General features: G+C 35.1%; 1 protein-coding gene across 10 annotated transcripts in view; it reads left to right on the top strand.

Moving 5' to 3' along the window:
• Positions 1-20,222, top strand: part of Ttbk2 (tau tubulin kinase 2) — a 150,659-nt gene that overhangs the window by 40,738 nt on the left and 89,699 nt on the right. For 8 of the 10 annotated variants that reach the window (XM_027926078.2, XM_071608162.1, XM_071608160.1 and 5 more), the window contains exons 2-3: positions 5,320-5,455; positions 11,607-11,754. In XM_027926078.2, the coding sequence (XP_027781879.2) occupies positions 5,387-5,455; positions 11,607-11,754 (217 nt within the window). In that variant the 5' untranslated portion in view covers positions 5,320-5,386. Of the gene's footprint in view, positions 1-5,319; positions 5,456-11,606; positions 11,755-20,222 lie in introns of those variants that run through there. The other 2 variants (XM_071608164.1, XM_071608163.1) reach the window with 2 other exon arrangements.

The raw sequence follows: 20,222 nt of genomic DNA, 5'->3' as shown, positions 1-20,222 counted from the left end.
TGCATATACACCAGGATCATATGCAATTTGTTGCTGCTGATCCTCATAAGGTCCCTTTCCTAACAACATATCTAGATTTCTCTGAGGATAACCAGCTGCTGCATTTCGCCTAGCCGTCTCCTTGCAAAATTCCTCATTGGCAACCTTCCATAACAGGTATTGTCCTCCATTTAGCACAGCTTTACACATATTAGCCCAATCTCCTGGCGTCATGTTCAAGTTGTTAATGGATTCGACCATGCTTACAGTGAAGGGTGCTTGAGGACCATAGGTTGTTACAGCCTCTTTTAGCTGCTTCACTGTTTTGAAATTTAAAACTTGGTAAAATCGCTGCCCTCCTGCCTCAAATACAGGGCATGTTAATATTTGAGATCTTGTCTCAGGATCCCAACTATCAACTGCGGGGGTTGGGGACCTCCCAGCATATGGAGGTGGCCTTGTTAGTTGGACACTTACGTCCTCTGGTGATAGAAAGGTGTTAGTAGCAGTCTCCTGTAGAGGTGGTGCTGTTGGTTGGACACTTACACCCTCTGGTGATAGAAAGGTGTTAGTAGCAGTCTCCTGTTGTAACTTTCCCCCTGATGGCTTTTTCTGTTTTACACTTTCTTTCTCTGTCTGACTAGCTTGAGAGGCCTTCTCTTTTACTTGAATCTTTTCCTCTGTCTGACTAACTTGAGAGACCTTCTCTTTTACTTGAATCATTATGTCTTCTCCTTCCTCTACCATTGTCTGAACTGAAGGCTTTGGACTAAGCAAACAAGATATGAACGTCCACAATGGCAATGTGCCAACTGGCAGAGTCCCTGGGCTTTTCTTTTCTATTCTTTTTAAATCTTCACCATGATGGTTCCATTGTGATATATTTAACAACTCCTCCTTAAAAAGCCATGGGCTACATTTTTGTATTGTATCAACGTATGCCCTGACTGTTCTTGATTTTACTGAGATGCTTCCTTCCTCTAACAATTTACTTAACACTCTTTCAGTTTGTTTTTTGCTAATTTCTGATCCCGTATTTCTACTATAATACAACCCAACAAGATGACGCCAAACAAAACCGAGACAGAATGAAATAAAAAGGGAACAACAAAAAGTCATTATAGCCTTTCTATCCTCCTGACATGTGCATCCGTCCTTTCTCCCTATCTGTTCCTCAGACGTAAATAGTTTTTCCTCAGATGTGAGCGGTTTTTCTTCTGTCTCACTCATCTCCAGGGACACGCAACTTAAAACAAAAGTGAAGCAAAATAAAAGAGGAATCTTAAAATGGCTACCCATCCTCTCACCCTGCCCTCAGGGGCGAGCAGTTTCACTTACCCTCAGTCGCTCCCCGTGCGAGCCACCAAATGCCGCAGTCTGGCTGGGCACAATCAGGAGCCACTTGTCAAAAGAAACTAACTTTATTTTTAGAACCACACACGCCAAACAAAACAGCCTCTCAGGAAAAACCCTCAGAGCCTCAACTGCCACCACCGGCTTTCCACAAGCCTCTCTCTCCCACACAAGCTTCTCCCCACCTCCCACAATCCTCCTGCTCTTGAGGCCGATTGGCTGGGTCACATGGGCGGAGCCAAAAAAGTCCCCCAGTGAGCAGCTCCGTGGTCTGAAAGGGCAGGGAAACAGCCCAATGAGCATCACCGCAGAGGAGCCAATCAGCTAGATGTTGCTGGGGCCGCTGTGAGCCAATCATCAGCCGGCAGCTGGAAGTTTGCTGGCAGCTGGAAGTTTGCTGGGGCCCCTTCAGCTGTGGCTGTCAACAACAATCAAATACTATATTTTATTTATTTATTTAGGTACCAGAAATTGAACGTAGGGGCATGTTCAATTGAGCCACATCCTCAGCCCTTTTTTATATTTTATTTAGAGACAGGGTCTTACTAAATTGCTTAGGGTCTTGCTAAATTGCTGAGGCTTGCTTTGAACATGTGATCCTCCTGTCTCAGCCTCTCAAACTGCTGGGATTATAGGCCTGTGCCACAACGCCTGGCCAAAATACTGTATTTTAAAGCCACTTGAAACAATTATTTTCTATGTGATTATGGAACAAACTTGGTAAGCAATGGGTTTGGGTTTATTTTAAATTTTTAGAAATTTTACACCTTCCATTTTTAGTGTTTTTAAAATTTTTTTGGTTTAATTTTGCATTTTCACTATTTTTCAGGTGTCACTATTCAATATCTGAACAAAATGGTAAATTTGTTGTGTGCTATGCAGAGATAGCTGTGACTGTAGGGCATGCTTTTTCTGAATGAAGCAAACTGCTAATGTATTCGATTTGGGAATTGTGTTCAGTGATTGATAAGACAGAAGAATTTAGGCATAGAATGACCTTGTATTATGCAAGTGTGGTTATGAAGTGTGGCTGTTATTGATTGGTTGACTTTCTGAATGTTAATCATTCTTTTGAAGCTATTATCATTATTTGATTGGTTGGTTAGTTTATTTATTTTCTGGTACTATGGACTGAACCTAGGAAAACTCTACTATTGAATAATATCCCCAGCCCTTATTTTTTATTTTGAGACAAGGTCTTGCTGAGTTGTTGAAGCTGGCCCTGAACTTGTGATTCTCCTGCTACAGCTTCCCCAGTCTCTGAAATTACAGGCATGTGCCACCAAGCTATGTTTAAATCCAGTTTCCATGATCATTTCCTATATTGTTTTTTTGAATTTGGAGTATAGGGATTTTTTTTTATCATATACAAAACATTTACATAGTTCCAAAATAAAAACTGTATTACAAGGTATATTCATGTTTGGCTTCCATCTTTAATACTCTTCATCCTCTCCCTACCCTCCCTTTCTGTTGAGTAAATGTTGTTAAATAACAGTTTGCAGATCAGATTTGATCAACCTCCCACACCCCCCCCCCACAAATGTAAACTTATTTGTTTACATATTGTTTTTTGCTTTTTTTTTTTTTTAATTTTTGGTACTGGAATTGAACCCAGGGTTGCTTTACCACTGAGTCACACCCCCAGTCCTTTTTATTTTAAGAAAGAGTAGTTAAGTTGCTGAGGCTAGTCTCAAATTTATAATCCTGCCTCAGCCTCCCAAGTTGCTGGGATTTCAGGAGTGCACCACTGCCAGTCTTTTTATGGCTTCTTTTTGTGTTTTAGTGGTGGAGTTGAGTAGCTATTACAGTGAATATATAGGTCCTGTGAAGCCTAAAATATTTGTTTTCTAGCCCTTTACTGAAAAAGTTTGCCTAATCCTCTTAGGGAGAATAATTTTCATCAGTTTTTGACTTTTTTTTCTTTTTTAAAAATAAAAGCAAATACAGCTAGGGTTGTGGCTCATGGTGGAGTGCTGGCCTGGCATGTATGAGGCACTAGGTTTGATCTTTAGCACCACATAAAAATAAATAAATAAATAAAATATATTAAATAAATGGATAAAAGCAAATATTTTACTCAACATTTACTTTCCTTTTACATAAAAGGAAGCATACCACAAACCCTTTACTTGCATCTTGCTTTTTTCTATTGAACAATATTTCCTGAAAATCATTCTAATTAATCTCTAATTCCTAGACTAGCTTAGTTTTCATCTCCTTTAGGCTGTGTATTTCTATCTTTTCATTTTCTGCAGGTATGCTATTCTTTTCACTATTGTTCTCCTTTCATTGTTTGACCAAAAATACATTTCTGTGTTCATGTTTATTTCCTGTGCATTTTCTTAGTGTGTGTGTGTGTGTGTGTGTGTGTGTGTGTGTGTGTGTATGTGGTGCTGGGGATTGAACCCAGAGCCTTGTGTATGTGAAGCAAGCACTCTGCCAACTGTGCTATATCTCTAGCTCTCATTTAAGTGCATTTTGTAACATTAAAATATGATTAGCTCAGACTGGGGCTGTAGTTGAGTGACAAAGAGTGCTTGCTTAGCAGGTGTGAGGCATTGGGTTCCATCTTCAGCATCCCATAAAAATAAAACAAATAAAATAAAGGCATACTGTTTATCAACAAGAACAAAAATGAATAGCTCTAATGATGTTAAGGTAACTGTGTTACAACCTAGCAAACTATAAACTGTTGTAGATTAGGTACTGTGTCTTTTTCACAGTATGTTGCATTCAAGATAGTAGTCTATTTGGGTCAAATGCCATCGACCCCATGCTTGCTCTTTAGTCTAGCAATCTCAGTTATTGTAAATAATGTTTGTGTTGTAACAGTGTCTTTGTAATGTCTGGAAATCTATAGTAAAAAAATAATGTGCTTTTTAAGATATGCATTAAACAACTTTTGGAATACTTTGTGAGGCATTTTCCCCCTTTCCAACAAGGCTTTCTACTTAATGTATAAGACTGGTGCTTTTTTTTTATTAATTGATATATATTATATTATTAATATAATGATCTTGACATATCATACATTTGATTCAAATGGGGTATGAATTCTCATTTTTCCACGTGTACAGGTTGCAGGATCACATTGGTTATACGGCCACGTATATACATACAGCAATACTAGTGTCTATTGTATTCTGCTGCCCTTCCTATCCCCCCCTCCCCTCCCCTCCCCTCCCATCACTTCTCTCTACCCAATCTACTGTGACACATTTCTCTCTCTTTTTTTTCTTCCCCCTCACATCATCATACATGTATTTTGTATAACGATGAGGGTCTCCTTCCATCTACCATGCAATTCCCCTTCTCCCTCCTGTTCCCTCCCACCTCTCTTCCCTATTTAGTGGTAATCTTCTTCTCAAGCTCTTCCTCCTACTCTATTTTGAGTCACACCCCTTATATCAGAGAAGACATTGGGCATTTGTTTTTTAGGGATTGGCTAACTTCACTTAGCATAATCTGCTCTAATGCCATCCATTTCCCTGCAAATGCCATGATCTTGTTATTTTTTTACTGCTGAGTAGTATTCCATTGTGTATAAATGCCACATTTTTTTTTTTATCCATTCATCTATTGAAGGGCATCTAGGTTGGTTCCACAGTCTAGCTATTGTGAATTGTGCTGCTATGAACATTGATGTAGCTGTGTCCCTGTTGTATGCTCTTTTTAGGTCTTTTGGGTATAGTTCAAGAAGGGGAATAGCTGGGTCAAATGGTGGTTCCATTCCCAGCTTTCTAAGGAATCTCCATACTGCTTTCCAAATTGGTTGCACCAGTTTGCAGTCCCAACTGGTGCTTTTTTTTAGTTGTCAATGGATCTTTATTTTATTTATTTATATGCAGTACTGAGACATCGAACCCAGTGCCTCATACATGCTAGGCAAGCGCTCTGCCACTGAGCTACAACCCCAGCCTTCTTGATATTGAAATGTTGTGTGGATTAATTAGCCCTGATATGTTACTATTTCTTTTGTTTTAGGTTAAATGGAAACCATCCTTGGGAGCTAGATGCCTGTGTAGCTGTTCTACCACATCAGTGTTTTGCAATGAGTGGGGGAGGAGAGCAGTCGGATATCCTCAGTGTTGGAATCCTAGTAAAAGAAAGATGGAAAGTGGTGAGTGTACTTCTTGGGGTGTGTGTGTGTGCGTGTGTGTGTGTGTGTTTGTACATATAGGGGTCAATTTTGGTATCTTGGTAAAAATACCATTTCATTAGGCAATAATACCTACATTGTTTTTGTGCCTAAAGCAGTTATTTTCTTATGATTAAGTTCGGTTTATACTTGAATTCTTAGTTTTTCTTCATAAAGTACTATATCTTCCTAACTTCTAGTAGCTATGTTAAGTAAGGTAAATGAAAGTGTACTTAAGGAAAGAACACATGAAAAAAAAATACAGTGTTTGGAAGTACAATGAACTGCATGTTCCTTTTAATTAAGGAAAATTATAAGTATTTGTTGTTCATCTTGATTGTTCTCTTTCATCTTCCTTCCAGAGTATTTTGACACAATCTTTAACCTTAGTATTTCTGTACTTGCTTTAGTGTGTATATTTAAAAAATCAGGACTTCCTTCTTAAAACATAATCATACTACCATTATCACACCCAAAGAAGTAATAATTTCTTTTTTTTTTTAAGAGAGAGAGCAGAGAGAGAGAGAGAGAGAGAGAGAGAGAGAGAGAATTTTTTATTTATTTTTTAGTTTTCGGCGGACACAACATCTTTATTTGTATGTGGTACTGAGGATCGAACCCAGGCCACACGCATAACAGGCGAGCGCGCTACCGCTTGAGCCACATCTCCAGCCCCCAGTAATAATTTCTTAATATCGAAGAATAGCCTTTCAGTTTTCACATTTCCCTTATTTTTTTGTAAATTGTTTTTGGTAAATTGAATCACGGTCTAAATTAGGTCTGGGTATTGAAAAGTGGTACTTATTCTTTCATTTTCTAGATTTCTCTTTATCTGTATCTCTCTCTTTTCCTTAACATTAATTTACCGAAGAAACAAGGTGATTTATATGCAGAATTTCACATTGGTTTGGATATTACTCATTGCTTCCATCAATGTTAATATGTCTTTCTGTCTAAAATATTTCATGTAAACTGGTAATTGTATTTAGAGGGCTGATTATATATGAGTTAGGTTTGTTTCTTGAAGTGGGACCCCCATTTTTTTTCATGAATGATATAATGTAGTTTTAACTAGAAGGGCTCTTTTGTTATATTAGTAGCTATTGATGCGTATTGCCTAGGTCTGTTCATTGTTTTTTTGGAGGATGGTACTGGGGTTTGAAACCAGGGATGCTTTACCACTGAGCTATATCCCCAGTCCTTTTTATTTTTCATTTGAGACAGGTTTTTGCTAAGTTGATTAGGACCTTGTTAAATTGTCGAGTCTGGTTTTGAACTTGTGATCCTCCTGCTTTAGCTTCTGGAGTTGCTGGGATTAAAGCTACTGTGCTCAGACCTATTAAATTTTTTTGTGGGGGGATTGAAAATTGCTGATATTCTATCATTTTTTTTTCATTTATTAGTTGAAATATACCTATAAAGAGAAATTTCTATCATCAGCTGTTTGATTAGGAAAGCAATGCTTGCTTATTTTGCTTAGTTCCCTAGCATACTCCAAAAGTTACCAGTGAAATTTGTTTTTTAGTATAGTTAAGAATTTGTAGATTTGATATATTTTAGTCCATTATAGTCGTTGTCCTTATAGATATTCAAATTGTCCCATTTGACTAAGGGGGACATCCTTCAAGTTGTCTTCTGAATTCCTTTGACATGATCCTAATAGACTTTATTTTTTAAAGGAATTGTTTTTGTTTTCAGTATATTTAAGTATTTTTATTGCTATCTAGTCTTTTGTCGCCCAAAGTTTTGTTCCATTAGCAGGTTTCACAAAGCTATTTTAGTGGTTTCCTTAATTTGTCAATAGATAGAAAAAGGAAAGACTCTTTAGCAATATTTTTTTTTCCTGGGTTTTGAACGCAGGTCCTCACCCGTGGAAAGTATGTGTGCTACTACTGAGCTATATCCTCAGCCTTTTTTTGGCAGTAAAAATTTTGTTTCTATATTATAGGATGTTTTACTGACTAGGTAGATCAGTAGGCTTTGAAAATTTGCTTCACCAAATATAAGAACCATGTCATCATCATGGACTGGTATGGGGAGATTACAAAATTTGGTAATTGTTGCTTCGGTTCCTAGCATTGTTCTAAGTACTATGATAGGATTGGCTCTGCTCCAGTAGACATATCAAAAGGTAATAAGTGAAGATATGCCTACATGGCTGTCTCTTTTCCTGATAATGAGAGCTAATATATTTGTGGAATTTATCCCCCCAAATTTGAAAGGAGGAGGGGCTTTTTATTTTATTTCTTTTAATTGTGCCTGGTATTGAACCCAGGGCCTTGTGCATGTGAGGCAAGTACTATATCAACTGAGCTATATCCCGAACCCCAGAGTGGCATTTTTAATAACAGCACAGGCTCATTATTAGGATGGTACTTCAGTTACTTATTGTTATATAACAAACTACATCAAAACATAGACATTTAAACAGTCATTTTATTTGCTCACAATTTTTTTATTGATTAAAAAAATGACAGCGGAATGCATTACAATTCTTATTACACATATACAGCACAATTTTTCATATTTCTGGTTGTATATAAAGTATGTTGACACCAATTCGTATCTTCATACATGTGCTTTGGATAATGATGTTCATCACATTCCACCATTCTTGCTAACCCCCTGCCCCCCCACTTTTCCCTCCCAACCCTCTGCCCTATCTAGAGTTCATCTATTCCTCCCATGCTCCCGCTCCCTACCCCAGTACAATTTTGTGGATTATAAATTAGGGACCGGTATGCTTGGGTGGTTTGTCTTTTTTAGTCATGTGGCACTAGTAAGATTGGTTGGGTTGGAGGATCCACTTCCAAATGCTCACTTCTGGTACCTTTGGGATCCTTAGCTCTTCCACTGTCTCCAGTTTCATGGTTCATTTTCTTTCTTTCTTTTTTTTTTTTTATTGGTTGTTCAAAACATTACAAAGCTTATGATATATCATCTTTCATACATTTGACTCAATTGGGTTATGAACTCCCATTTTTACCCCAAATACAAATTGCAGAATCACATCAGTTACACACTCACTCATGGTTCATTTTCTAGGAAATTTCCTATGGCTGATTTTTTTTGGTATCTGGGATTTAACCCAGGGACACTTAACCATGGAGCCACATCCCCAGCCCTTTTTTGTATTTTATTTTTAATTTTTTTTTTTTTTTAGGTGTAGGTGGACACAATATCTTTATTTACTTATTTTTAGGTGGTGCTGAGGATTGAACCCAGTGCCTCATACATGTGAGTCTGGCACTATACCATTGAGCTACAGCCCCAGCCCATGTTTTTTTCATCTTTAGAGTCAGGATCTCACTGAGTTTCTTAGGACCTTGCTAAGTTGCTGAGGCTGGCTTTGAACTCATGATCCTTCTGCCTCAGCCTCCTGAGCTGCTGGGATTATAGGCATGCACCACAGAGCCTGAATGTGGCTATGTCTGTGACTTCTAAAGATGGTCACATGCATTATTTTGTAGCTGTGTTTTTAAAATATGGTTTTTATTGGTGCATTATAATACATAATAGTGGGGTTCATTGTGACATACTCATACGTGCATATAACATTATTCTATCACTTTCCTTCCCCAGTACCTCCCTTTTCCCTCCTTTCCTTCCTCACCCTGATCCCCTTCATCTACTTTACTGGTGTCCCTTCTATTATTTTTTTAAAATTAGTGCATTATAATTTTACATGAAAGTGGAATTCATTGTGGTATATTCATGCATGGACATTGCATAATTTATTTGATTTTTTTCCCCCTAAACCTCTTTTTACTCTCCTTTCTCCCTCTCAGTCCCCTTCCTCTACTCTATGGGTTTCCTTTCTATTTTTGAGAGACCCTTTTTTTTTTTTTTTATTGTGACTTGTTTTCAAAAGACAGGAAGCAGAAGCTACTAGGTAGTTAAGGGTTGTCCTCAGAATTGGCACAGTGTTCCTCTCCTCTGTTTTGTTGGTTAAATCACTTACAAAATTCACCCAGATTTAAGGAGGTGGGAAAATAGAATCTATCTCTTGATGGGAGAATGGCAATGTCACATTTTCTTTTTTAATATGAAAGGCCTTCTTCACACTGAAGAAGAGTAAGAATTGGACAGAGATACAGTAGTAGTCATCTTTAATCTGTGTATCCCCATCTACTAAACTGCCTCTGTCCCTTAGCCTCAGAAGCATTGATAATGTCTTAGGGTTTTGTCAAGATAATTTAAAAAATACTAATGCTTTATTTATTTTATTTTTTCATTTGTTCTAATTAGTTATACATGACAATAGAATGCAGGTTGACACATTGTACACAAATGGAGCACAACTTCTCACTCCTACAGTTGTACATGATGCAGAGCCACACTAGTCGTGTAGTACATGTATATAGGGTAATAATGTTTGTCTTATTCACTAATGCTTTATTTATACTCAAGTGGCAGTATAAGAATAAACTAATGGCAAAAACATTTACTAAAGTCTAATTTTTTATTTTTAAAAATTCTGTCATTTGGTAAGGTTTTGTGAGGTAAAACAATAAGCCACCCCCTCATCTATCCATAATTAGAAGGACATCCCTTTGGAACTATTTGTGAATTTTGTTATTGTTTTGAGCCAGGGTCTCATTATGTTGACCAGTTTGGCTGTGAACTTCTGAACTCTTTCCTCCTGCCCCATCCTTCTGAGCAGCTGGGACTACAGATGTGCACCACTATGTCCAGCTTATTTTTGAGTTTTTCAAGTTACTCTAGGCTTTGTTTAATGGACAAAATATATAGAATCTTAAGCAGTAATCATGGCCCAACAAACAGCAACATATTTAATTGAATAGTTCTGAAGCTTATTTTTTAACTCAAGCTCATCCTGTAGTTCCTCAAAATATTTCCTTCCTTACATCAAACCAAAATGAATATCAATTATGACTCAAACATGCAAAATATTAAATAGTTATTAAGCAATAACTATGTAACTGGGACTTTTCCAAAATGCTATAGGACTTAAAAGAAGTAAGATAAATGACTCTCTCTTTGAAACTTTTTCTGTAGTGGGGTGGGACATTGACAATAGAAAGTTAAGCAACATGAGTTAAAAAGTAGTAGAATAATACACAATAATAATTTTTGAGGTGTGGACTGATAAAATGATTAATTGCATGACTAAACAAATTATTCTCATAGAAATTCAGATGAGAAAGAAATTAGCCTAGGTATAATAATCAATGAAAATTCAATGGAGAAATAAGTAGGACATGACATGGGGCCTCTTGAGGGATTAGGATTTAAGACCCCATGCTTCTGGTGATGGCTTCCTGTGTTATATCACATCCTAGGGATTTGAAAATATAAGGAAAAGACAATCTAGGGTCAAGAAATGGAAGATGACTGATTTCATGCTATCTAACTTGAAATACATCACCTACTCCATTTTCTTTAGAACCTTATAGGTCTAGTTGTCGCTAGCTCATCAGAAATTGTTTATGATACCAATACAAAATCATGATGTTTCCCAGTTAATTTTTCATCTTATTAGAAAAATATTAAATATTTCATGAAAGTACTTCAATCAATTACAACTTACTCTTATTTGAATGTGTAGATGCATAACTCTGGGATTCTTCAGAGTAGTTCTCTGCCTGCTTTGTGGAGCCTGTTAGTTGCCTCAGAGAAGAGTCAATAGTGGTGAGAGGGATGGGTGCTGGCTCCATCTTCTGACCTCCCCTGTACGCATACACTAGATTGGTTCAAAGTGAGATATCAATTGGCAAAAAGATTTTATGGTTTAAAAAGTGTGCAGATGACTGTTTTAGAGTTTTTTTAAAATAATAAATCTGAGTGGCATTTGTGGAAGTTGATTCTTTCAGATATTATATTTTTTGTGACTTTTCTGCTGCTGCCTATAGATCAAGTTTTCAAATTGTTTGTGACTGAAATAATTTCATTACTTTTTGAGGAAGACCCTTGGAAAAAGGTTTTGATGTTATTTTCAGGCTTTTGATTTCTTTTTGCCATATACATAGTTAATTTAACAGTACTGAATATTTTATCATAAAATGGGGATTGTTAAATTATATATATTTTTTCTAAATAAGAGATCTGAATTTGTTCCCAGTTAGAATCTTCTCATAATTTTGAGTTTATTCTTATTTTATTTTCTGTGCAGTTGAGAAAAATTGGGGGTGGGGGCTTTGGAGAAATTTACGATGCCTTGGACATGCTCACCAGGGAAAATGTTGCACTGAAAGTGGAATCAGCTCAACAACCAAAACAAGTTCTGAAAATGGAGGTTGCTGTTTTGAAAAAACTACAAGGTAAGCTGCTTTGGATGATACACAATTTATAATTTGTATGATAATTTATAGTTTAGTATTCTTGAACCTTGACTACATTTTCTGGTATCTGCTAGGTATAAACATGCTGAGAATTTTTTTCTTGAAAATTTTATCACAGTTAGTAGTAATAGAGATGTGTGATTGCTTAGACTAATTGGATTTTGAGAATTCCTTTTCAAGGTAAGGATGAGAGAGTGAATTTAGCAGAGTCACTATTGCTTTAGAAAGTATTGTACTAAATCTGCTGTGGTAAAATTTGCTTTATTAAAAAAATCAATCATAAAATACCTCTGAGGTTTCTTTGGATGTTAAAAAAATCACATTAAGGAAGTTGACTTCAAATCATACTACAGGATGGTTTTAAAAGAATATACTGCTCTTTTATGTATTCTTACTACTTGAGTTTCAGAGTATAATTCTGGCCATTTTCAGTTTTGAAAGTCCACTTTACTACTCAGGTCCGTATGTTTTTACTACAAGGTCAAATAAGTTTTTTCTGATGTCAGTCTAGTCATAGTCATATAAAACCCTGAAATCATTGCTAGTTTGTGTTCATCTTTGTAATAACTATTTAATGAAACATTGTGATACTACAAATATTAAAGTGTTTGATATGAATCAAAATTAAATAAAGATGATCATTTCATTTTGCCCTAAGCTTTCTGATTATACAAGTTTCTCTCCCAGTTTGGTCAGTTGATTAGAGTATGATCATAATAAAATTATAAATCTATTTAGTAGTTATATTTAGTTTAAACTTAGCTTTACCACAACATGGCAAATCAGGAAGATAGTAAATAGATTAGCATCCATTGTCATTACTAGAAAAAGAATTAGAGGAGAAAGAATAGAGAAAAAGATGTTTTTTTAATTTTTCTCCCTTTTCTCCTTTTCCCTATTTCTCTTGAGTTGTTCTCAACTCAGTGATGTTGAGGCCACAAACAGGTGCAGCTGGAGCCCTTTTCAAAAGTGCACAGATCCCAGGATATTTGTTCTACTCCCAGCATCAGCTTGGCCTGGACAGTTTATCTTCACTGACCTTTGATTTGTTTGACCCTGAGGAGATGCTTCAGTGAAGCAGGAGACAGCTCTGCAGCCCCTTTAGGAGGTTCTCCTGCTTCTTTTGGCTGTACTTTATTCAGGATTTATGTAATAAAGCTTAAAGATCAATTAGTGCCTTTTATAAGTAAGTTGGAGACCACTGGATATTAGTGCTCTCCTTTACTTCTACTTTATTTTTCCTATTATCAACCTAAAATGTTTTTTTTTTTTCCTATCTGCTTATAACCACATGATACCCTATCCTTCAGAATTCTTCATTTTTCAAAAATGGATAGGTTTTTTAATCTTCTGGTCTCTATTTCAATGAGATAGTCTTTGAGTGTGTTCTCTTTTTAATTTAAGCCTTCTGCATACTTATGCCTTACATCTTCCTTTTACTGAGATTGCTTTGGAATCTGGATTCTTTTGAGAACATTTTTATGGGACTGAACTGTTTTTGCTTTCCTAGCAGCATGGAGATTTAATACTGAATGACCCTAATTAAAGAATTAAAATGTATAAGGAAACAGTATATGAATAGAGGTACCCTCTATTATAGGATTAGTTTGTCTTAAATTGATGTTCAGTTTTTGATATTTTATGATGAGTTTAGCCTGGATCCTAAATCTTGCTCCTTTAAATAAATCAATCCCCTTTCTCAGAATTCATGTTATGCCTTTTCTCAGATTCCCTCCATTCTCATTTATCTTTTTTTTTTTTTTTTTCAGTCTTTTCTGCACTGAACAGCCTGGATTTCCTCAGCTCCTGAAAATCTCTCATTATTAATATCTTTCTTTCGTTGACCCTATCCCATGAAGTCCTTACCATTTTATCCTGTATTTTATTTTGGGGAACCTTCCCTGTGCTACTTCACCAGATTAGTTTCTTGGATCTCTCTGAATCATTCTGGATGAAACCTGCAATACTTTATTGAATCAAGCTCAACTCTTCAATTTTACTTGGTTTTTACAAATGTGGTTGAGTGTTTTAATCGTTTCTAAACTAAACCACCTATTTTTAGGTTTGATAGTTCCACACAAAGTTGATAGTCTCTAAATTGTCCCTAATAAGTGGAGCCTTAAACTTGTTCAGCTTTTCTGTTTAGTAACATCATTGTTCAGAGGTAAATCTCTACATAACCATTTAGTTGTGTTTCTTCTTTTTCTCCATTTGTGACTATATTATCTTCATCCTTTATCAGTTTCTTTGCATTGAAATCCTGTGCAAAGGGGATAATTGCCTCCGTATTCTGTTAAAGTCTTTTTTTTCCTTAAGTAAATGTTTGACAGTGATATACTACTTATTGTCACTTATCCATTTTAATGATCTGTTATGCTGTGTCTCAATTCATGACTGTTTTTCTTTTTAATAAGTCCAATTTTATTTGCAGTACTATTACAAGATTTAAACAACTTCTGTCCTTTGACTTTGAATCACTAGTAATTCTACAATACCTCAGGAGCCATAAGTACCTATATAAAAAATGGAATTCCATTTTAGTTTTAATAAAATTTGGTACATGTCTAGAATCCTGAATTGATACTGGCAATTAAATTAAATTATTAAATTAAATAAATTATTTTTTTAAATATATATTTTTTAGTTGTAAGTGGACCATTTTATTTATTCATATGTGGTGCTGAGAATTGAGCCCAGGGCCTCACACATGCTAGGCAAGCACTTTATCACTGAGCCACAACCCTAGCCCCTTAAATTATTTTCCTCCTGGTTTTCTAAACCCTTTATTTGAGCAGTTTTAAGTTCACAGGAAAATTTAAAAATATATGCATTTAGAGACATTCCACATATTGCCTTCCCTGTCATACACAGCCTCCCTCATTATCAACATTCCCTACCAGAGCAGTGCATTTGTTACTATTGATGAACCTACACTGACATATCATTATCACTTCAAATCCATAGTTTACTATAGAAAACTTTTGGGTTACTCAGTGGGGTTTACTTTTGTATTGTACATTTTATGGGTTTAGACAATTGTATATATAAAAGGGTGGATAATATAGTATATTACAATATAAAGAATTCATACACACATATTTTTTCACTGCCCTAAAAATCCTCTGAGCTCTTTTTGTTGTTCTTTCTCTCCTCCTGGCTACTACTAATCTTTTTATGATCCCTATAGTTTTACCTTCTTCAGAGTTTCATATAGCTGTAATAGTATGGTATTGGCTTTGTTCACTTAGTAATGTGCATTTAAATTTCCTTCACATCATTTTATGACTTGATAGCTCATTTCCTTTTGGTATCAAATAATATTCCATTATCTAGATGTACTGGTTTATTTAACTATTGAAGGATGTCTTGGTTGCTTTCAAATTTGGGCAATTATGAATAAAGCCATTGTAAACATTTATGTGCAGGTTTTTGTGTGGACATAAGTTTTCAGCTCTTTTGGGTAAATATCAAGAAGCACTATTGTGGCCTGGGGTTGTGTCTCAGTGGTAGAGCGCTTGCCTCACACATGTGAGACCCTGGGTTCGATCCTCAGCACCACATAAATATAAATAAGTGAAATAAAGGTATTGTGTCCAACTACAACTAAAAAATAAATATTAAAAAAAGAAGCACTTTTGCTGGATTAGATAGTAAGAAAACATATAGTTTCATAAGCAACTGTGAAACTATCTTCCAAAGTGGCTATACCATTTTGCATCAAGTGGCTACAACTGCATTTGGCAGTTATCAATGAATGAGAGTAGCTGTTTCTTCAAGTCATCACTAGCATTTGGTATTGTGAGTGTTCTGGATTTTGGTCATCTAATAGATTATATGTAGTGATATCTTGTTGTATTAATTGTATTAATTTCCCTGATGATATATGATGTTGAGCATTTTTTTGCATAATTATTTGCCATCTGTTGTTTTTGTTCTTCCTCCTCCTCCTCCTCCTTTCCCTCCTCTCTTTTCATTATTTTCCTCCTCCTCCTGCTCTTCTTTCTCTTCATCTTCCTCTTCTCCTTCTCTTCCTTCCTTTTCTCCTCCTCCCCTCTTTTTAAAAATATTTTTTTTTAGTTATGGATGGACACAATAGCTTTATTTTATTTATTTATTTTTATGTGGTACTGAGGATTGAACCCAGTGCCTCGCGCATGCAAGATAAGTGCTCTACCATTGAGGTACAACCCCAACCTTCCTTTTTTTTTTTCTTTTGGTACTGAGGATTGAACTCAGGACACCCTTTACCACTGAACTATATATCCTTAATCCCTTTGGAGCCAGGGTCTCTCTCTGAGTTGCTGAGGCTAGCCTGAAACCTATGATCATCCTGCCTCAGGATTATAGGTATGTGCCACTGTACTCAGCATCTGTGTATCTTCTTAAGTAAGGTGTCTGTTAAAATCTGGTTCATTTCTTTTTATTGGTGTATTATGATTACACATAATAGTGGGATTCATTATGTCATATTCATACATATAATGTAATTTACTCAATCTTTTGGCCCATTTTTAAATGAAATTGTTTTCTTATTTTAGAGTTCTTTGAATGTTTGTATATCAGACCTATATCAGATAAGTCTTTTATTATAAATATTTTCTTCCAGTCTATGGCTTGTCATGTTATTTTGTCTTTCTCAGAGCAGAAATTTTTAATTTTGATGAATTGTTTTCTTTCATGAATTGTTCCTTTGATGTTGTATGTAAAAAGTCAATGCCAAACGCTGTGGTTGTAGCTCACTGGTAGAGCACTTGCCTTGCATATGTGAGGTTCTGGGTTTGATCCTCAGCACCACATAAAAATAAATAAATAAAAATAAAGATATTATGTCCATCTACAACTAAAAAAATATTTTTAAAAAGTCAATGCCAAATTCAAGGCTATCTTATGTTATTATCTTTCTTGGGTTTTTCATTTTACATATAAATATATTGTCTATTTGAGTTAATTTTTGCAAAAAGTGTAAGGTTTGTGTCTAGATGTATTTTGTTGCATTTTAATCTCCAGTTGTTCCAACATCATTAATGAAAAAGACTGTCTTTGCCTTTGTCAAAGATTAATTGATATTTATATGAATCTGTTTCTGGGCTCTCTGTTTCATTCTTTTATTTGTCTATTCTTTTGCCAATATGATGCTGTTCTGATTATTATGATTTTTATACATTGACCTGTGTCTTGCAATCTTGTTATATAGATCCTTGTTAGTTCCAGTTCTATTGTTGATTCCTTTGGATTTTCTACATGGACAATAATATTATTTGCAAAGACAGTTTTATTTCTTCCATCCCATTCAGTATACTCTTTATTTCTTTTTGTCTTATTTCATTACTAGGCCTTATAGTATGATGTTGAAAAAAAAACAGTAAGAGGGGACAGACATCTTTGTTCCTGATCTTAGCAGGAAAGTATGTAGCTTCTCACCATTAAGTCGATATTCCCTGTAGGATTTTTCTAGATATTCTTAATCAAATGGAGAAAGTTCATCTCTATTTTAAGAGTTTTTATCACAAATGGACTTTGGATTTGCCAAATACCTTTTCTGTGTCTATGGATATGTATACGTGAGTTTTCTTTAGCTTGTTGATGTGATAGATTACATTAGTTGACATTTATATGGTATTGTGAGTGTTCTGGATTTTGGTCATCTTGCATACTAGGGATATAAATCTCACTTGGTTTTATCTATTGATGGCTTCAATTTACTAATATATATTTTTAGAATTTTTTATTTGAGTGCCTGAGGGATATTGTTCTATAGCATTTTTGTAATTTGTCTTCATTTGATTTTAGTAGTAGGTTATCTGCTGGCATCTAACACTACTCCCTCTGCTTCTATCTTACGGAAGATATTTAGAGAATTGGAATAAGCTGGACATGGTGGCACATGCCTGTACTCCCAGGATACTCAGGAGGCTGAGGCAGAAGGACTGCAAGTTTGAGGCCAGCCTCAACAACTGTCTCAAAATAAAAAAATGAAATAGAATGGGGAATAATTTCTTCCTTAAATATTTGGTAGTAGTATTCACCAATGAAAGTACCTACACTTGTTGTTTTCTTTTTGGGGAGATTATTGATTCAACTTCTTTAATAGATAAAAATATAGACATATGCATAGTGTTTGTTTATTCTTGTGTGAATTTTGACAGTTTGTGTCTTTCAAGGAATTTTTCTGTTTTATCCAGGTTATTTAATTTGGGAGCATGGAGATGTTTATTATCCTTTTCGTGTCTATATGATTTGTAGAGATGTACCATCTTTCATTTCTGATACTAATAATTTGCTCTCTCTCTTTTCTTTGCTCAACTATAGATTTACTGGTTTTCAAAGAATCAGCTTTTGGTTTCCTTGTTGTCTCCCCGTCCCTATTAATTTACTGTTTTCAATTCCATTGATTGCTGCTAATTTTTATTTTTCCTTTTCTTCAAATTCCTTTGGATTTTTTTCTCTTTATTTTCTAGTTTCTTAAAGTATACATTTTGATTATTGATTTTGGATCTTTCTTCTTTTCCAACGTATCATGTAGTGCTATAAATTTCACTTAAGACACTGGTTTTACTGCATCCCACTAATTTTGATATATTGTTTTTATTTTCATTTAATGTAGAAGTTTTTAAACTTTTTAAATGTTTTATTTTAGAAGTATTTTGTTTAATTCCTCATGTATTTTAGAATTTTTAAGTTATCTGTTATTATTCTGTAGTTTAATTTCATTGTGTTCTGAAAGTAGACATTTTATGATTTATGTACTTTAAATTTGTTAAGGACTGCTTTTTGATTCGGAATGTGATCTGTCTTAACAAATATCCTATGTGAGTGTGAGAAGAATGTATTTTTGTAGAATACTGTTGTTGTTTGAAGTAGTCTATAGATGTCAGTTATTACCAGTTAATTGGTGTAGTGTAGAGTTCAGTTATGTTCTTACAGATTTTTCTGCCTGCTCAATCTTCTGTTTCTGATAGAAGGATACTGAAGTCTTCAGTTATAATAAAAAAAACCTGTTTTTCCTTGAAGTTGTACTGAACTTCTGTTGTTTGGTGAATACATGTTTCTGAGTGTTGTTAAACACATACCACATGTCTTTTTGGAGAATTGTCTCCTTTATCATTATGTAATGCCGTTCTTTACTATAGATAATTTTCCTTATTATAAAGTCTGTTCAGACAGTACGGACTTTATAATAAGGAAAATTATCTAATATATGTCTAAAATTATCTAATAATATAGTTACTCCTATTTTCTTTTCAGTTTAGTATAACTCTCCACCAGTTTGCTTTAAATTTATGTCTTTGTACTAAAAATGGTATTTGCAGCAACCTAGTAAGACCCTGTCTCAAAATGAAAAGTAAAAGGGGGGGCTAGGGTTGTGGCTCAGTAGTAGAGAGCTCACCTAGTATGTGAGAGGCCCCGTGTTCGATGCTCAGCACCACATATAAATAAATAAAGGTATTGTATTCACCTACAATTAAAAAATTAAATAAATAAATAAAAATTAAAAAAAAAGGATTATGGATGTGGCTCAGTTAAACACTTCTGGGTGCAATCCCAGTAAAAAAGAAAAGGAAAATTAAAAAAAGGCAGCAGAAGAGTGTTCTGCATATTTCTTCCCCTGATTGAAAGCATCAGGGAATTTTTCCCCAGGATTTTCTATGAGAACCTGATTGCTCTACTGGAGGTAAAACGGAAAGGTATTGGGGTCCCCCATGACTGGGTATCCATGGAGTTTTTAACATCATCAATTTTAGCTCAGGTTTCCCTATCCTAGCACTTGTTTTCGTGGAGGTTTCTGCTCTGGTATGAGTCTCTGAATCTGCCTGTCTTTCCAATTTTTGGGAATAGGGTGTGGTTTGTCTTGTGATTTTTATTTCTCTTCTTAGAATACTAGTTTTCAGTTTGTTCAACTTTTTACTTGTTAGGATGGAGTAGAAATTGCTGAGCTCCTTACATGCAGAAATAGAAACCAGAGGTCCCTTTGCCTTGTTTTTTTTTTTTTTAAATTATGAAAAAGTTCAAATGTACACAAAAATAGAATTATAAAATAAATATTCATGTACCCCAAACTCAGGCTCATTAAGTATCACCATTTGACCAGTCTTGGTGCATTTACATCTTACCCCTTCATCATTTTTTCCTATCTTGCTTAAAAATGTTTTAAAAGAAATTCAGGTTACCCTATAATATGTAAATTCTCCAATATGTATCTCTGTTTAACAAATGAGGACTCCTTAGTTTTCTCAATGAAAAATCTTTATTTAATAGATAAATGTTATTTATTTTAGAGTTGTGTTCCCAGCCATATAGGGAATTCATGAGGTTTGAGGTGGGGGTGTTTGGAGGTACATCAAAGTTTGGTAGACTTTGCCTGTGAGAGCTTAGTTGATGATTGATGATTTTGTGAATCCCTTCAATTTTATTTATTGGAGCATAGAATGTTTTAGCTGAGAGAGAGA

Source organism: Marmota flaviventris, chromosome 2 (assembly GCF_047511675.1).
Source record: "Marmota flaviventris isolate mMarFla1 chromosome 2, mMarFla1.hap1, whole genome shotgun sequence".
NCBI classification, from domain to species: Eukaryota; Metazoa; Chordata; class Mammalia; order Rodentia; family Sciuridae; genus Marmota; species Marmota flaviventris.
This window is presented reverse-complemented; position numbering and strand designations above follow the sequence as displayed.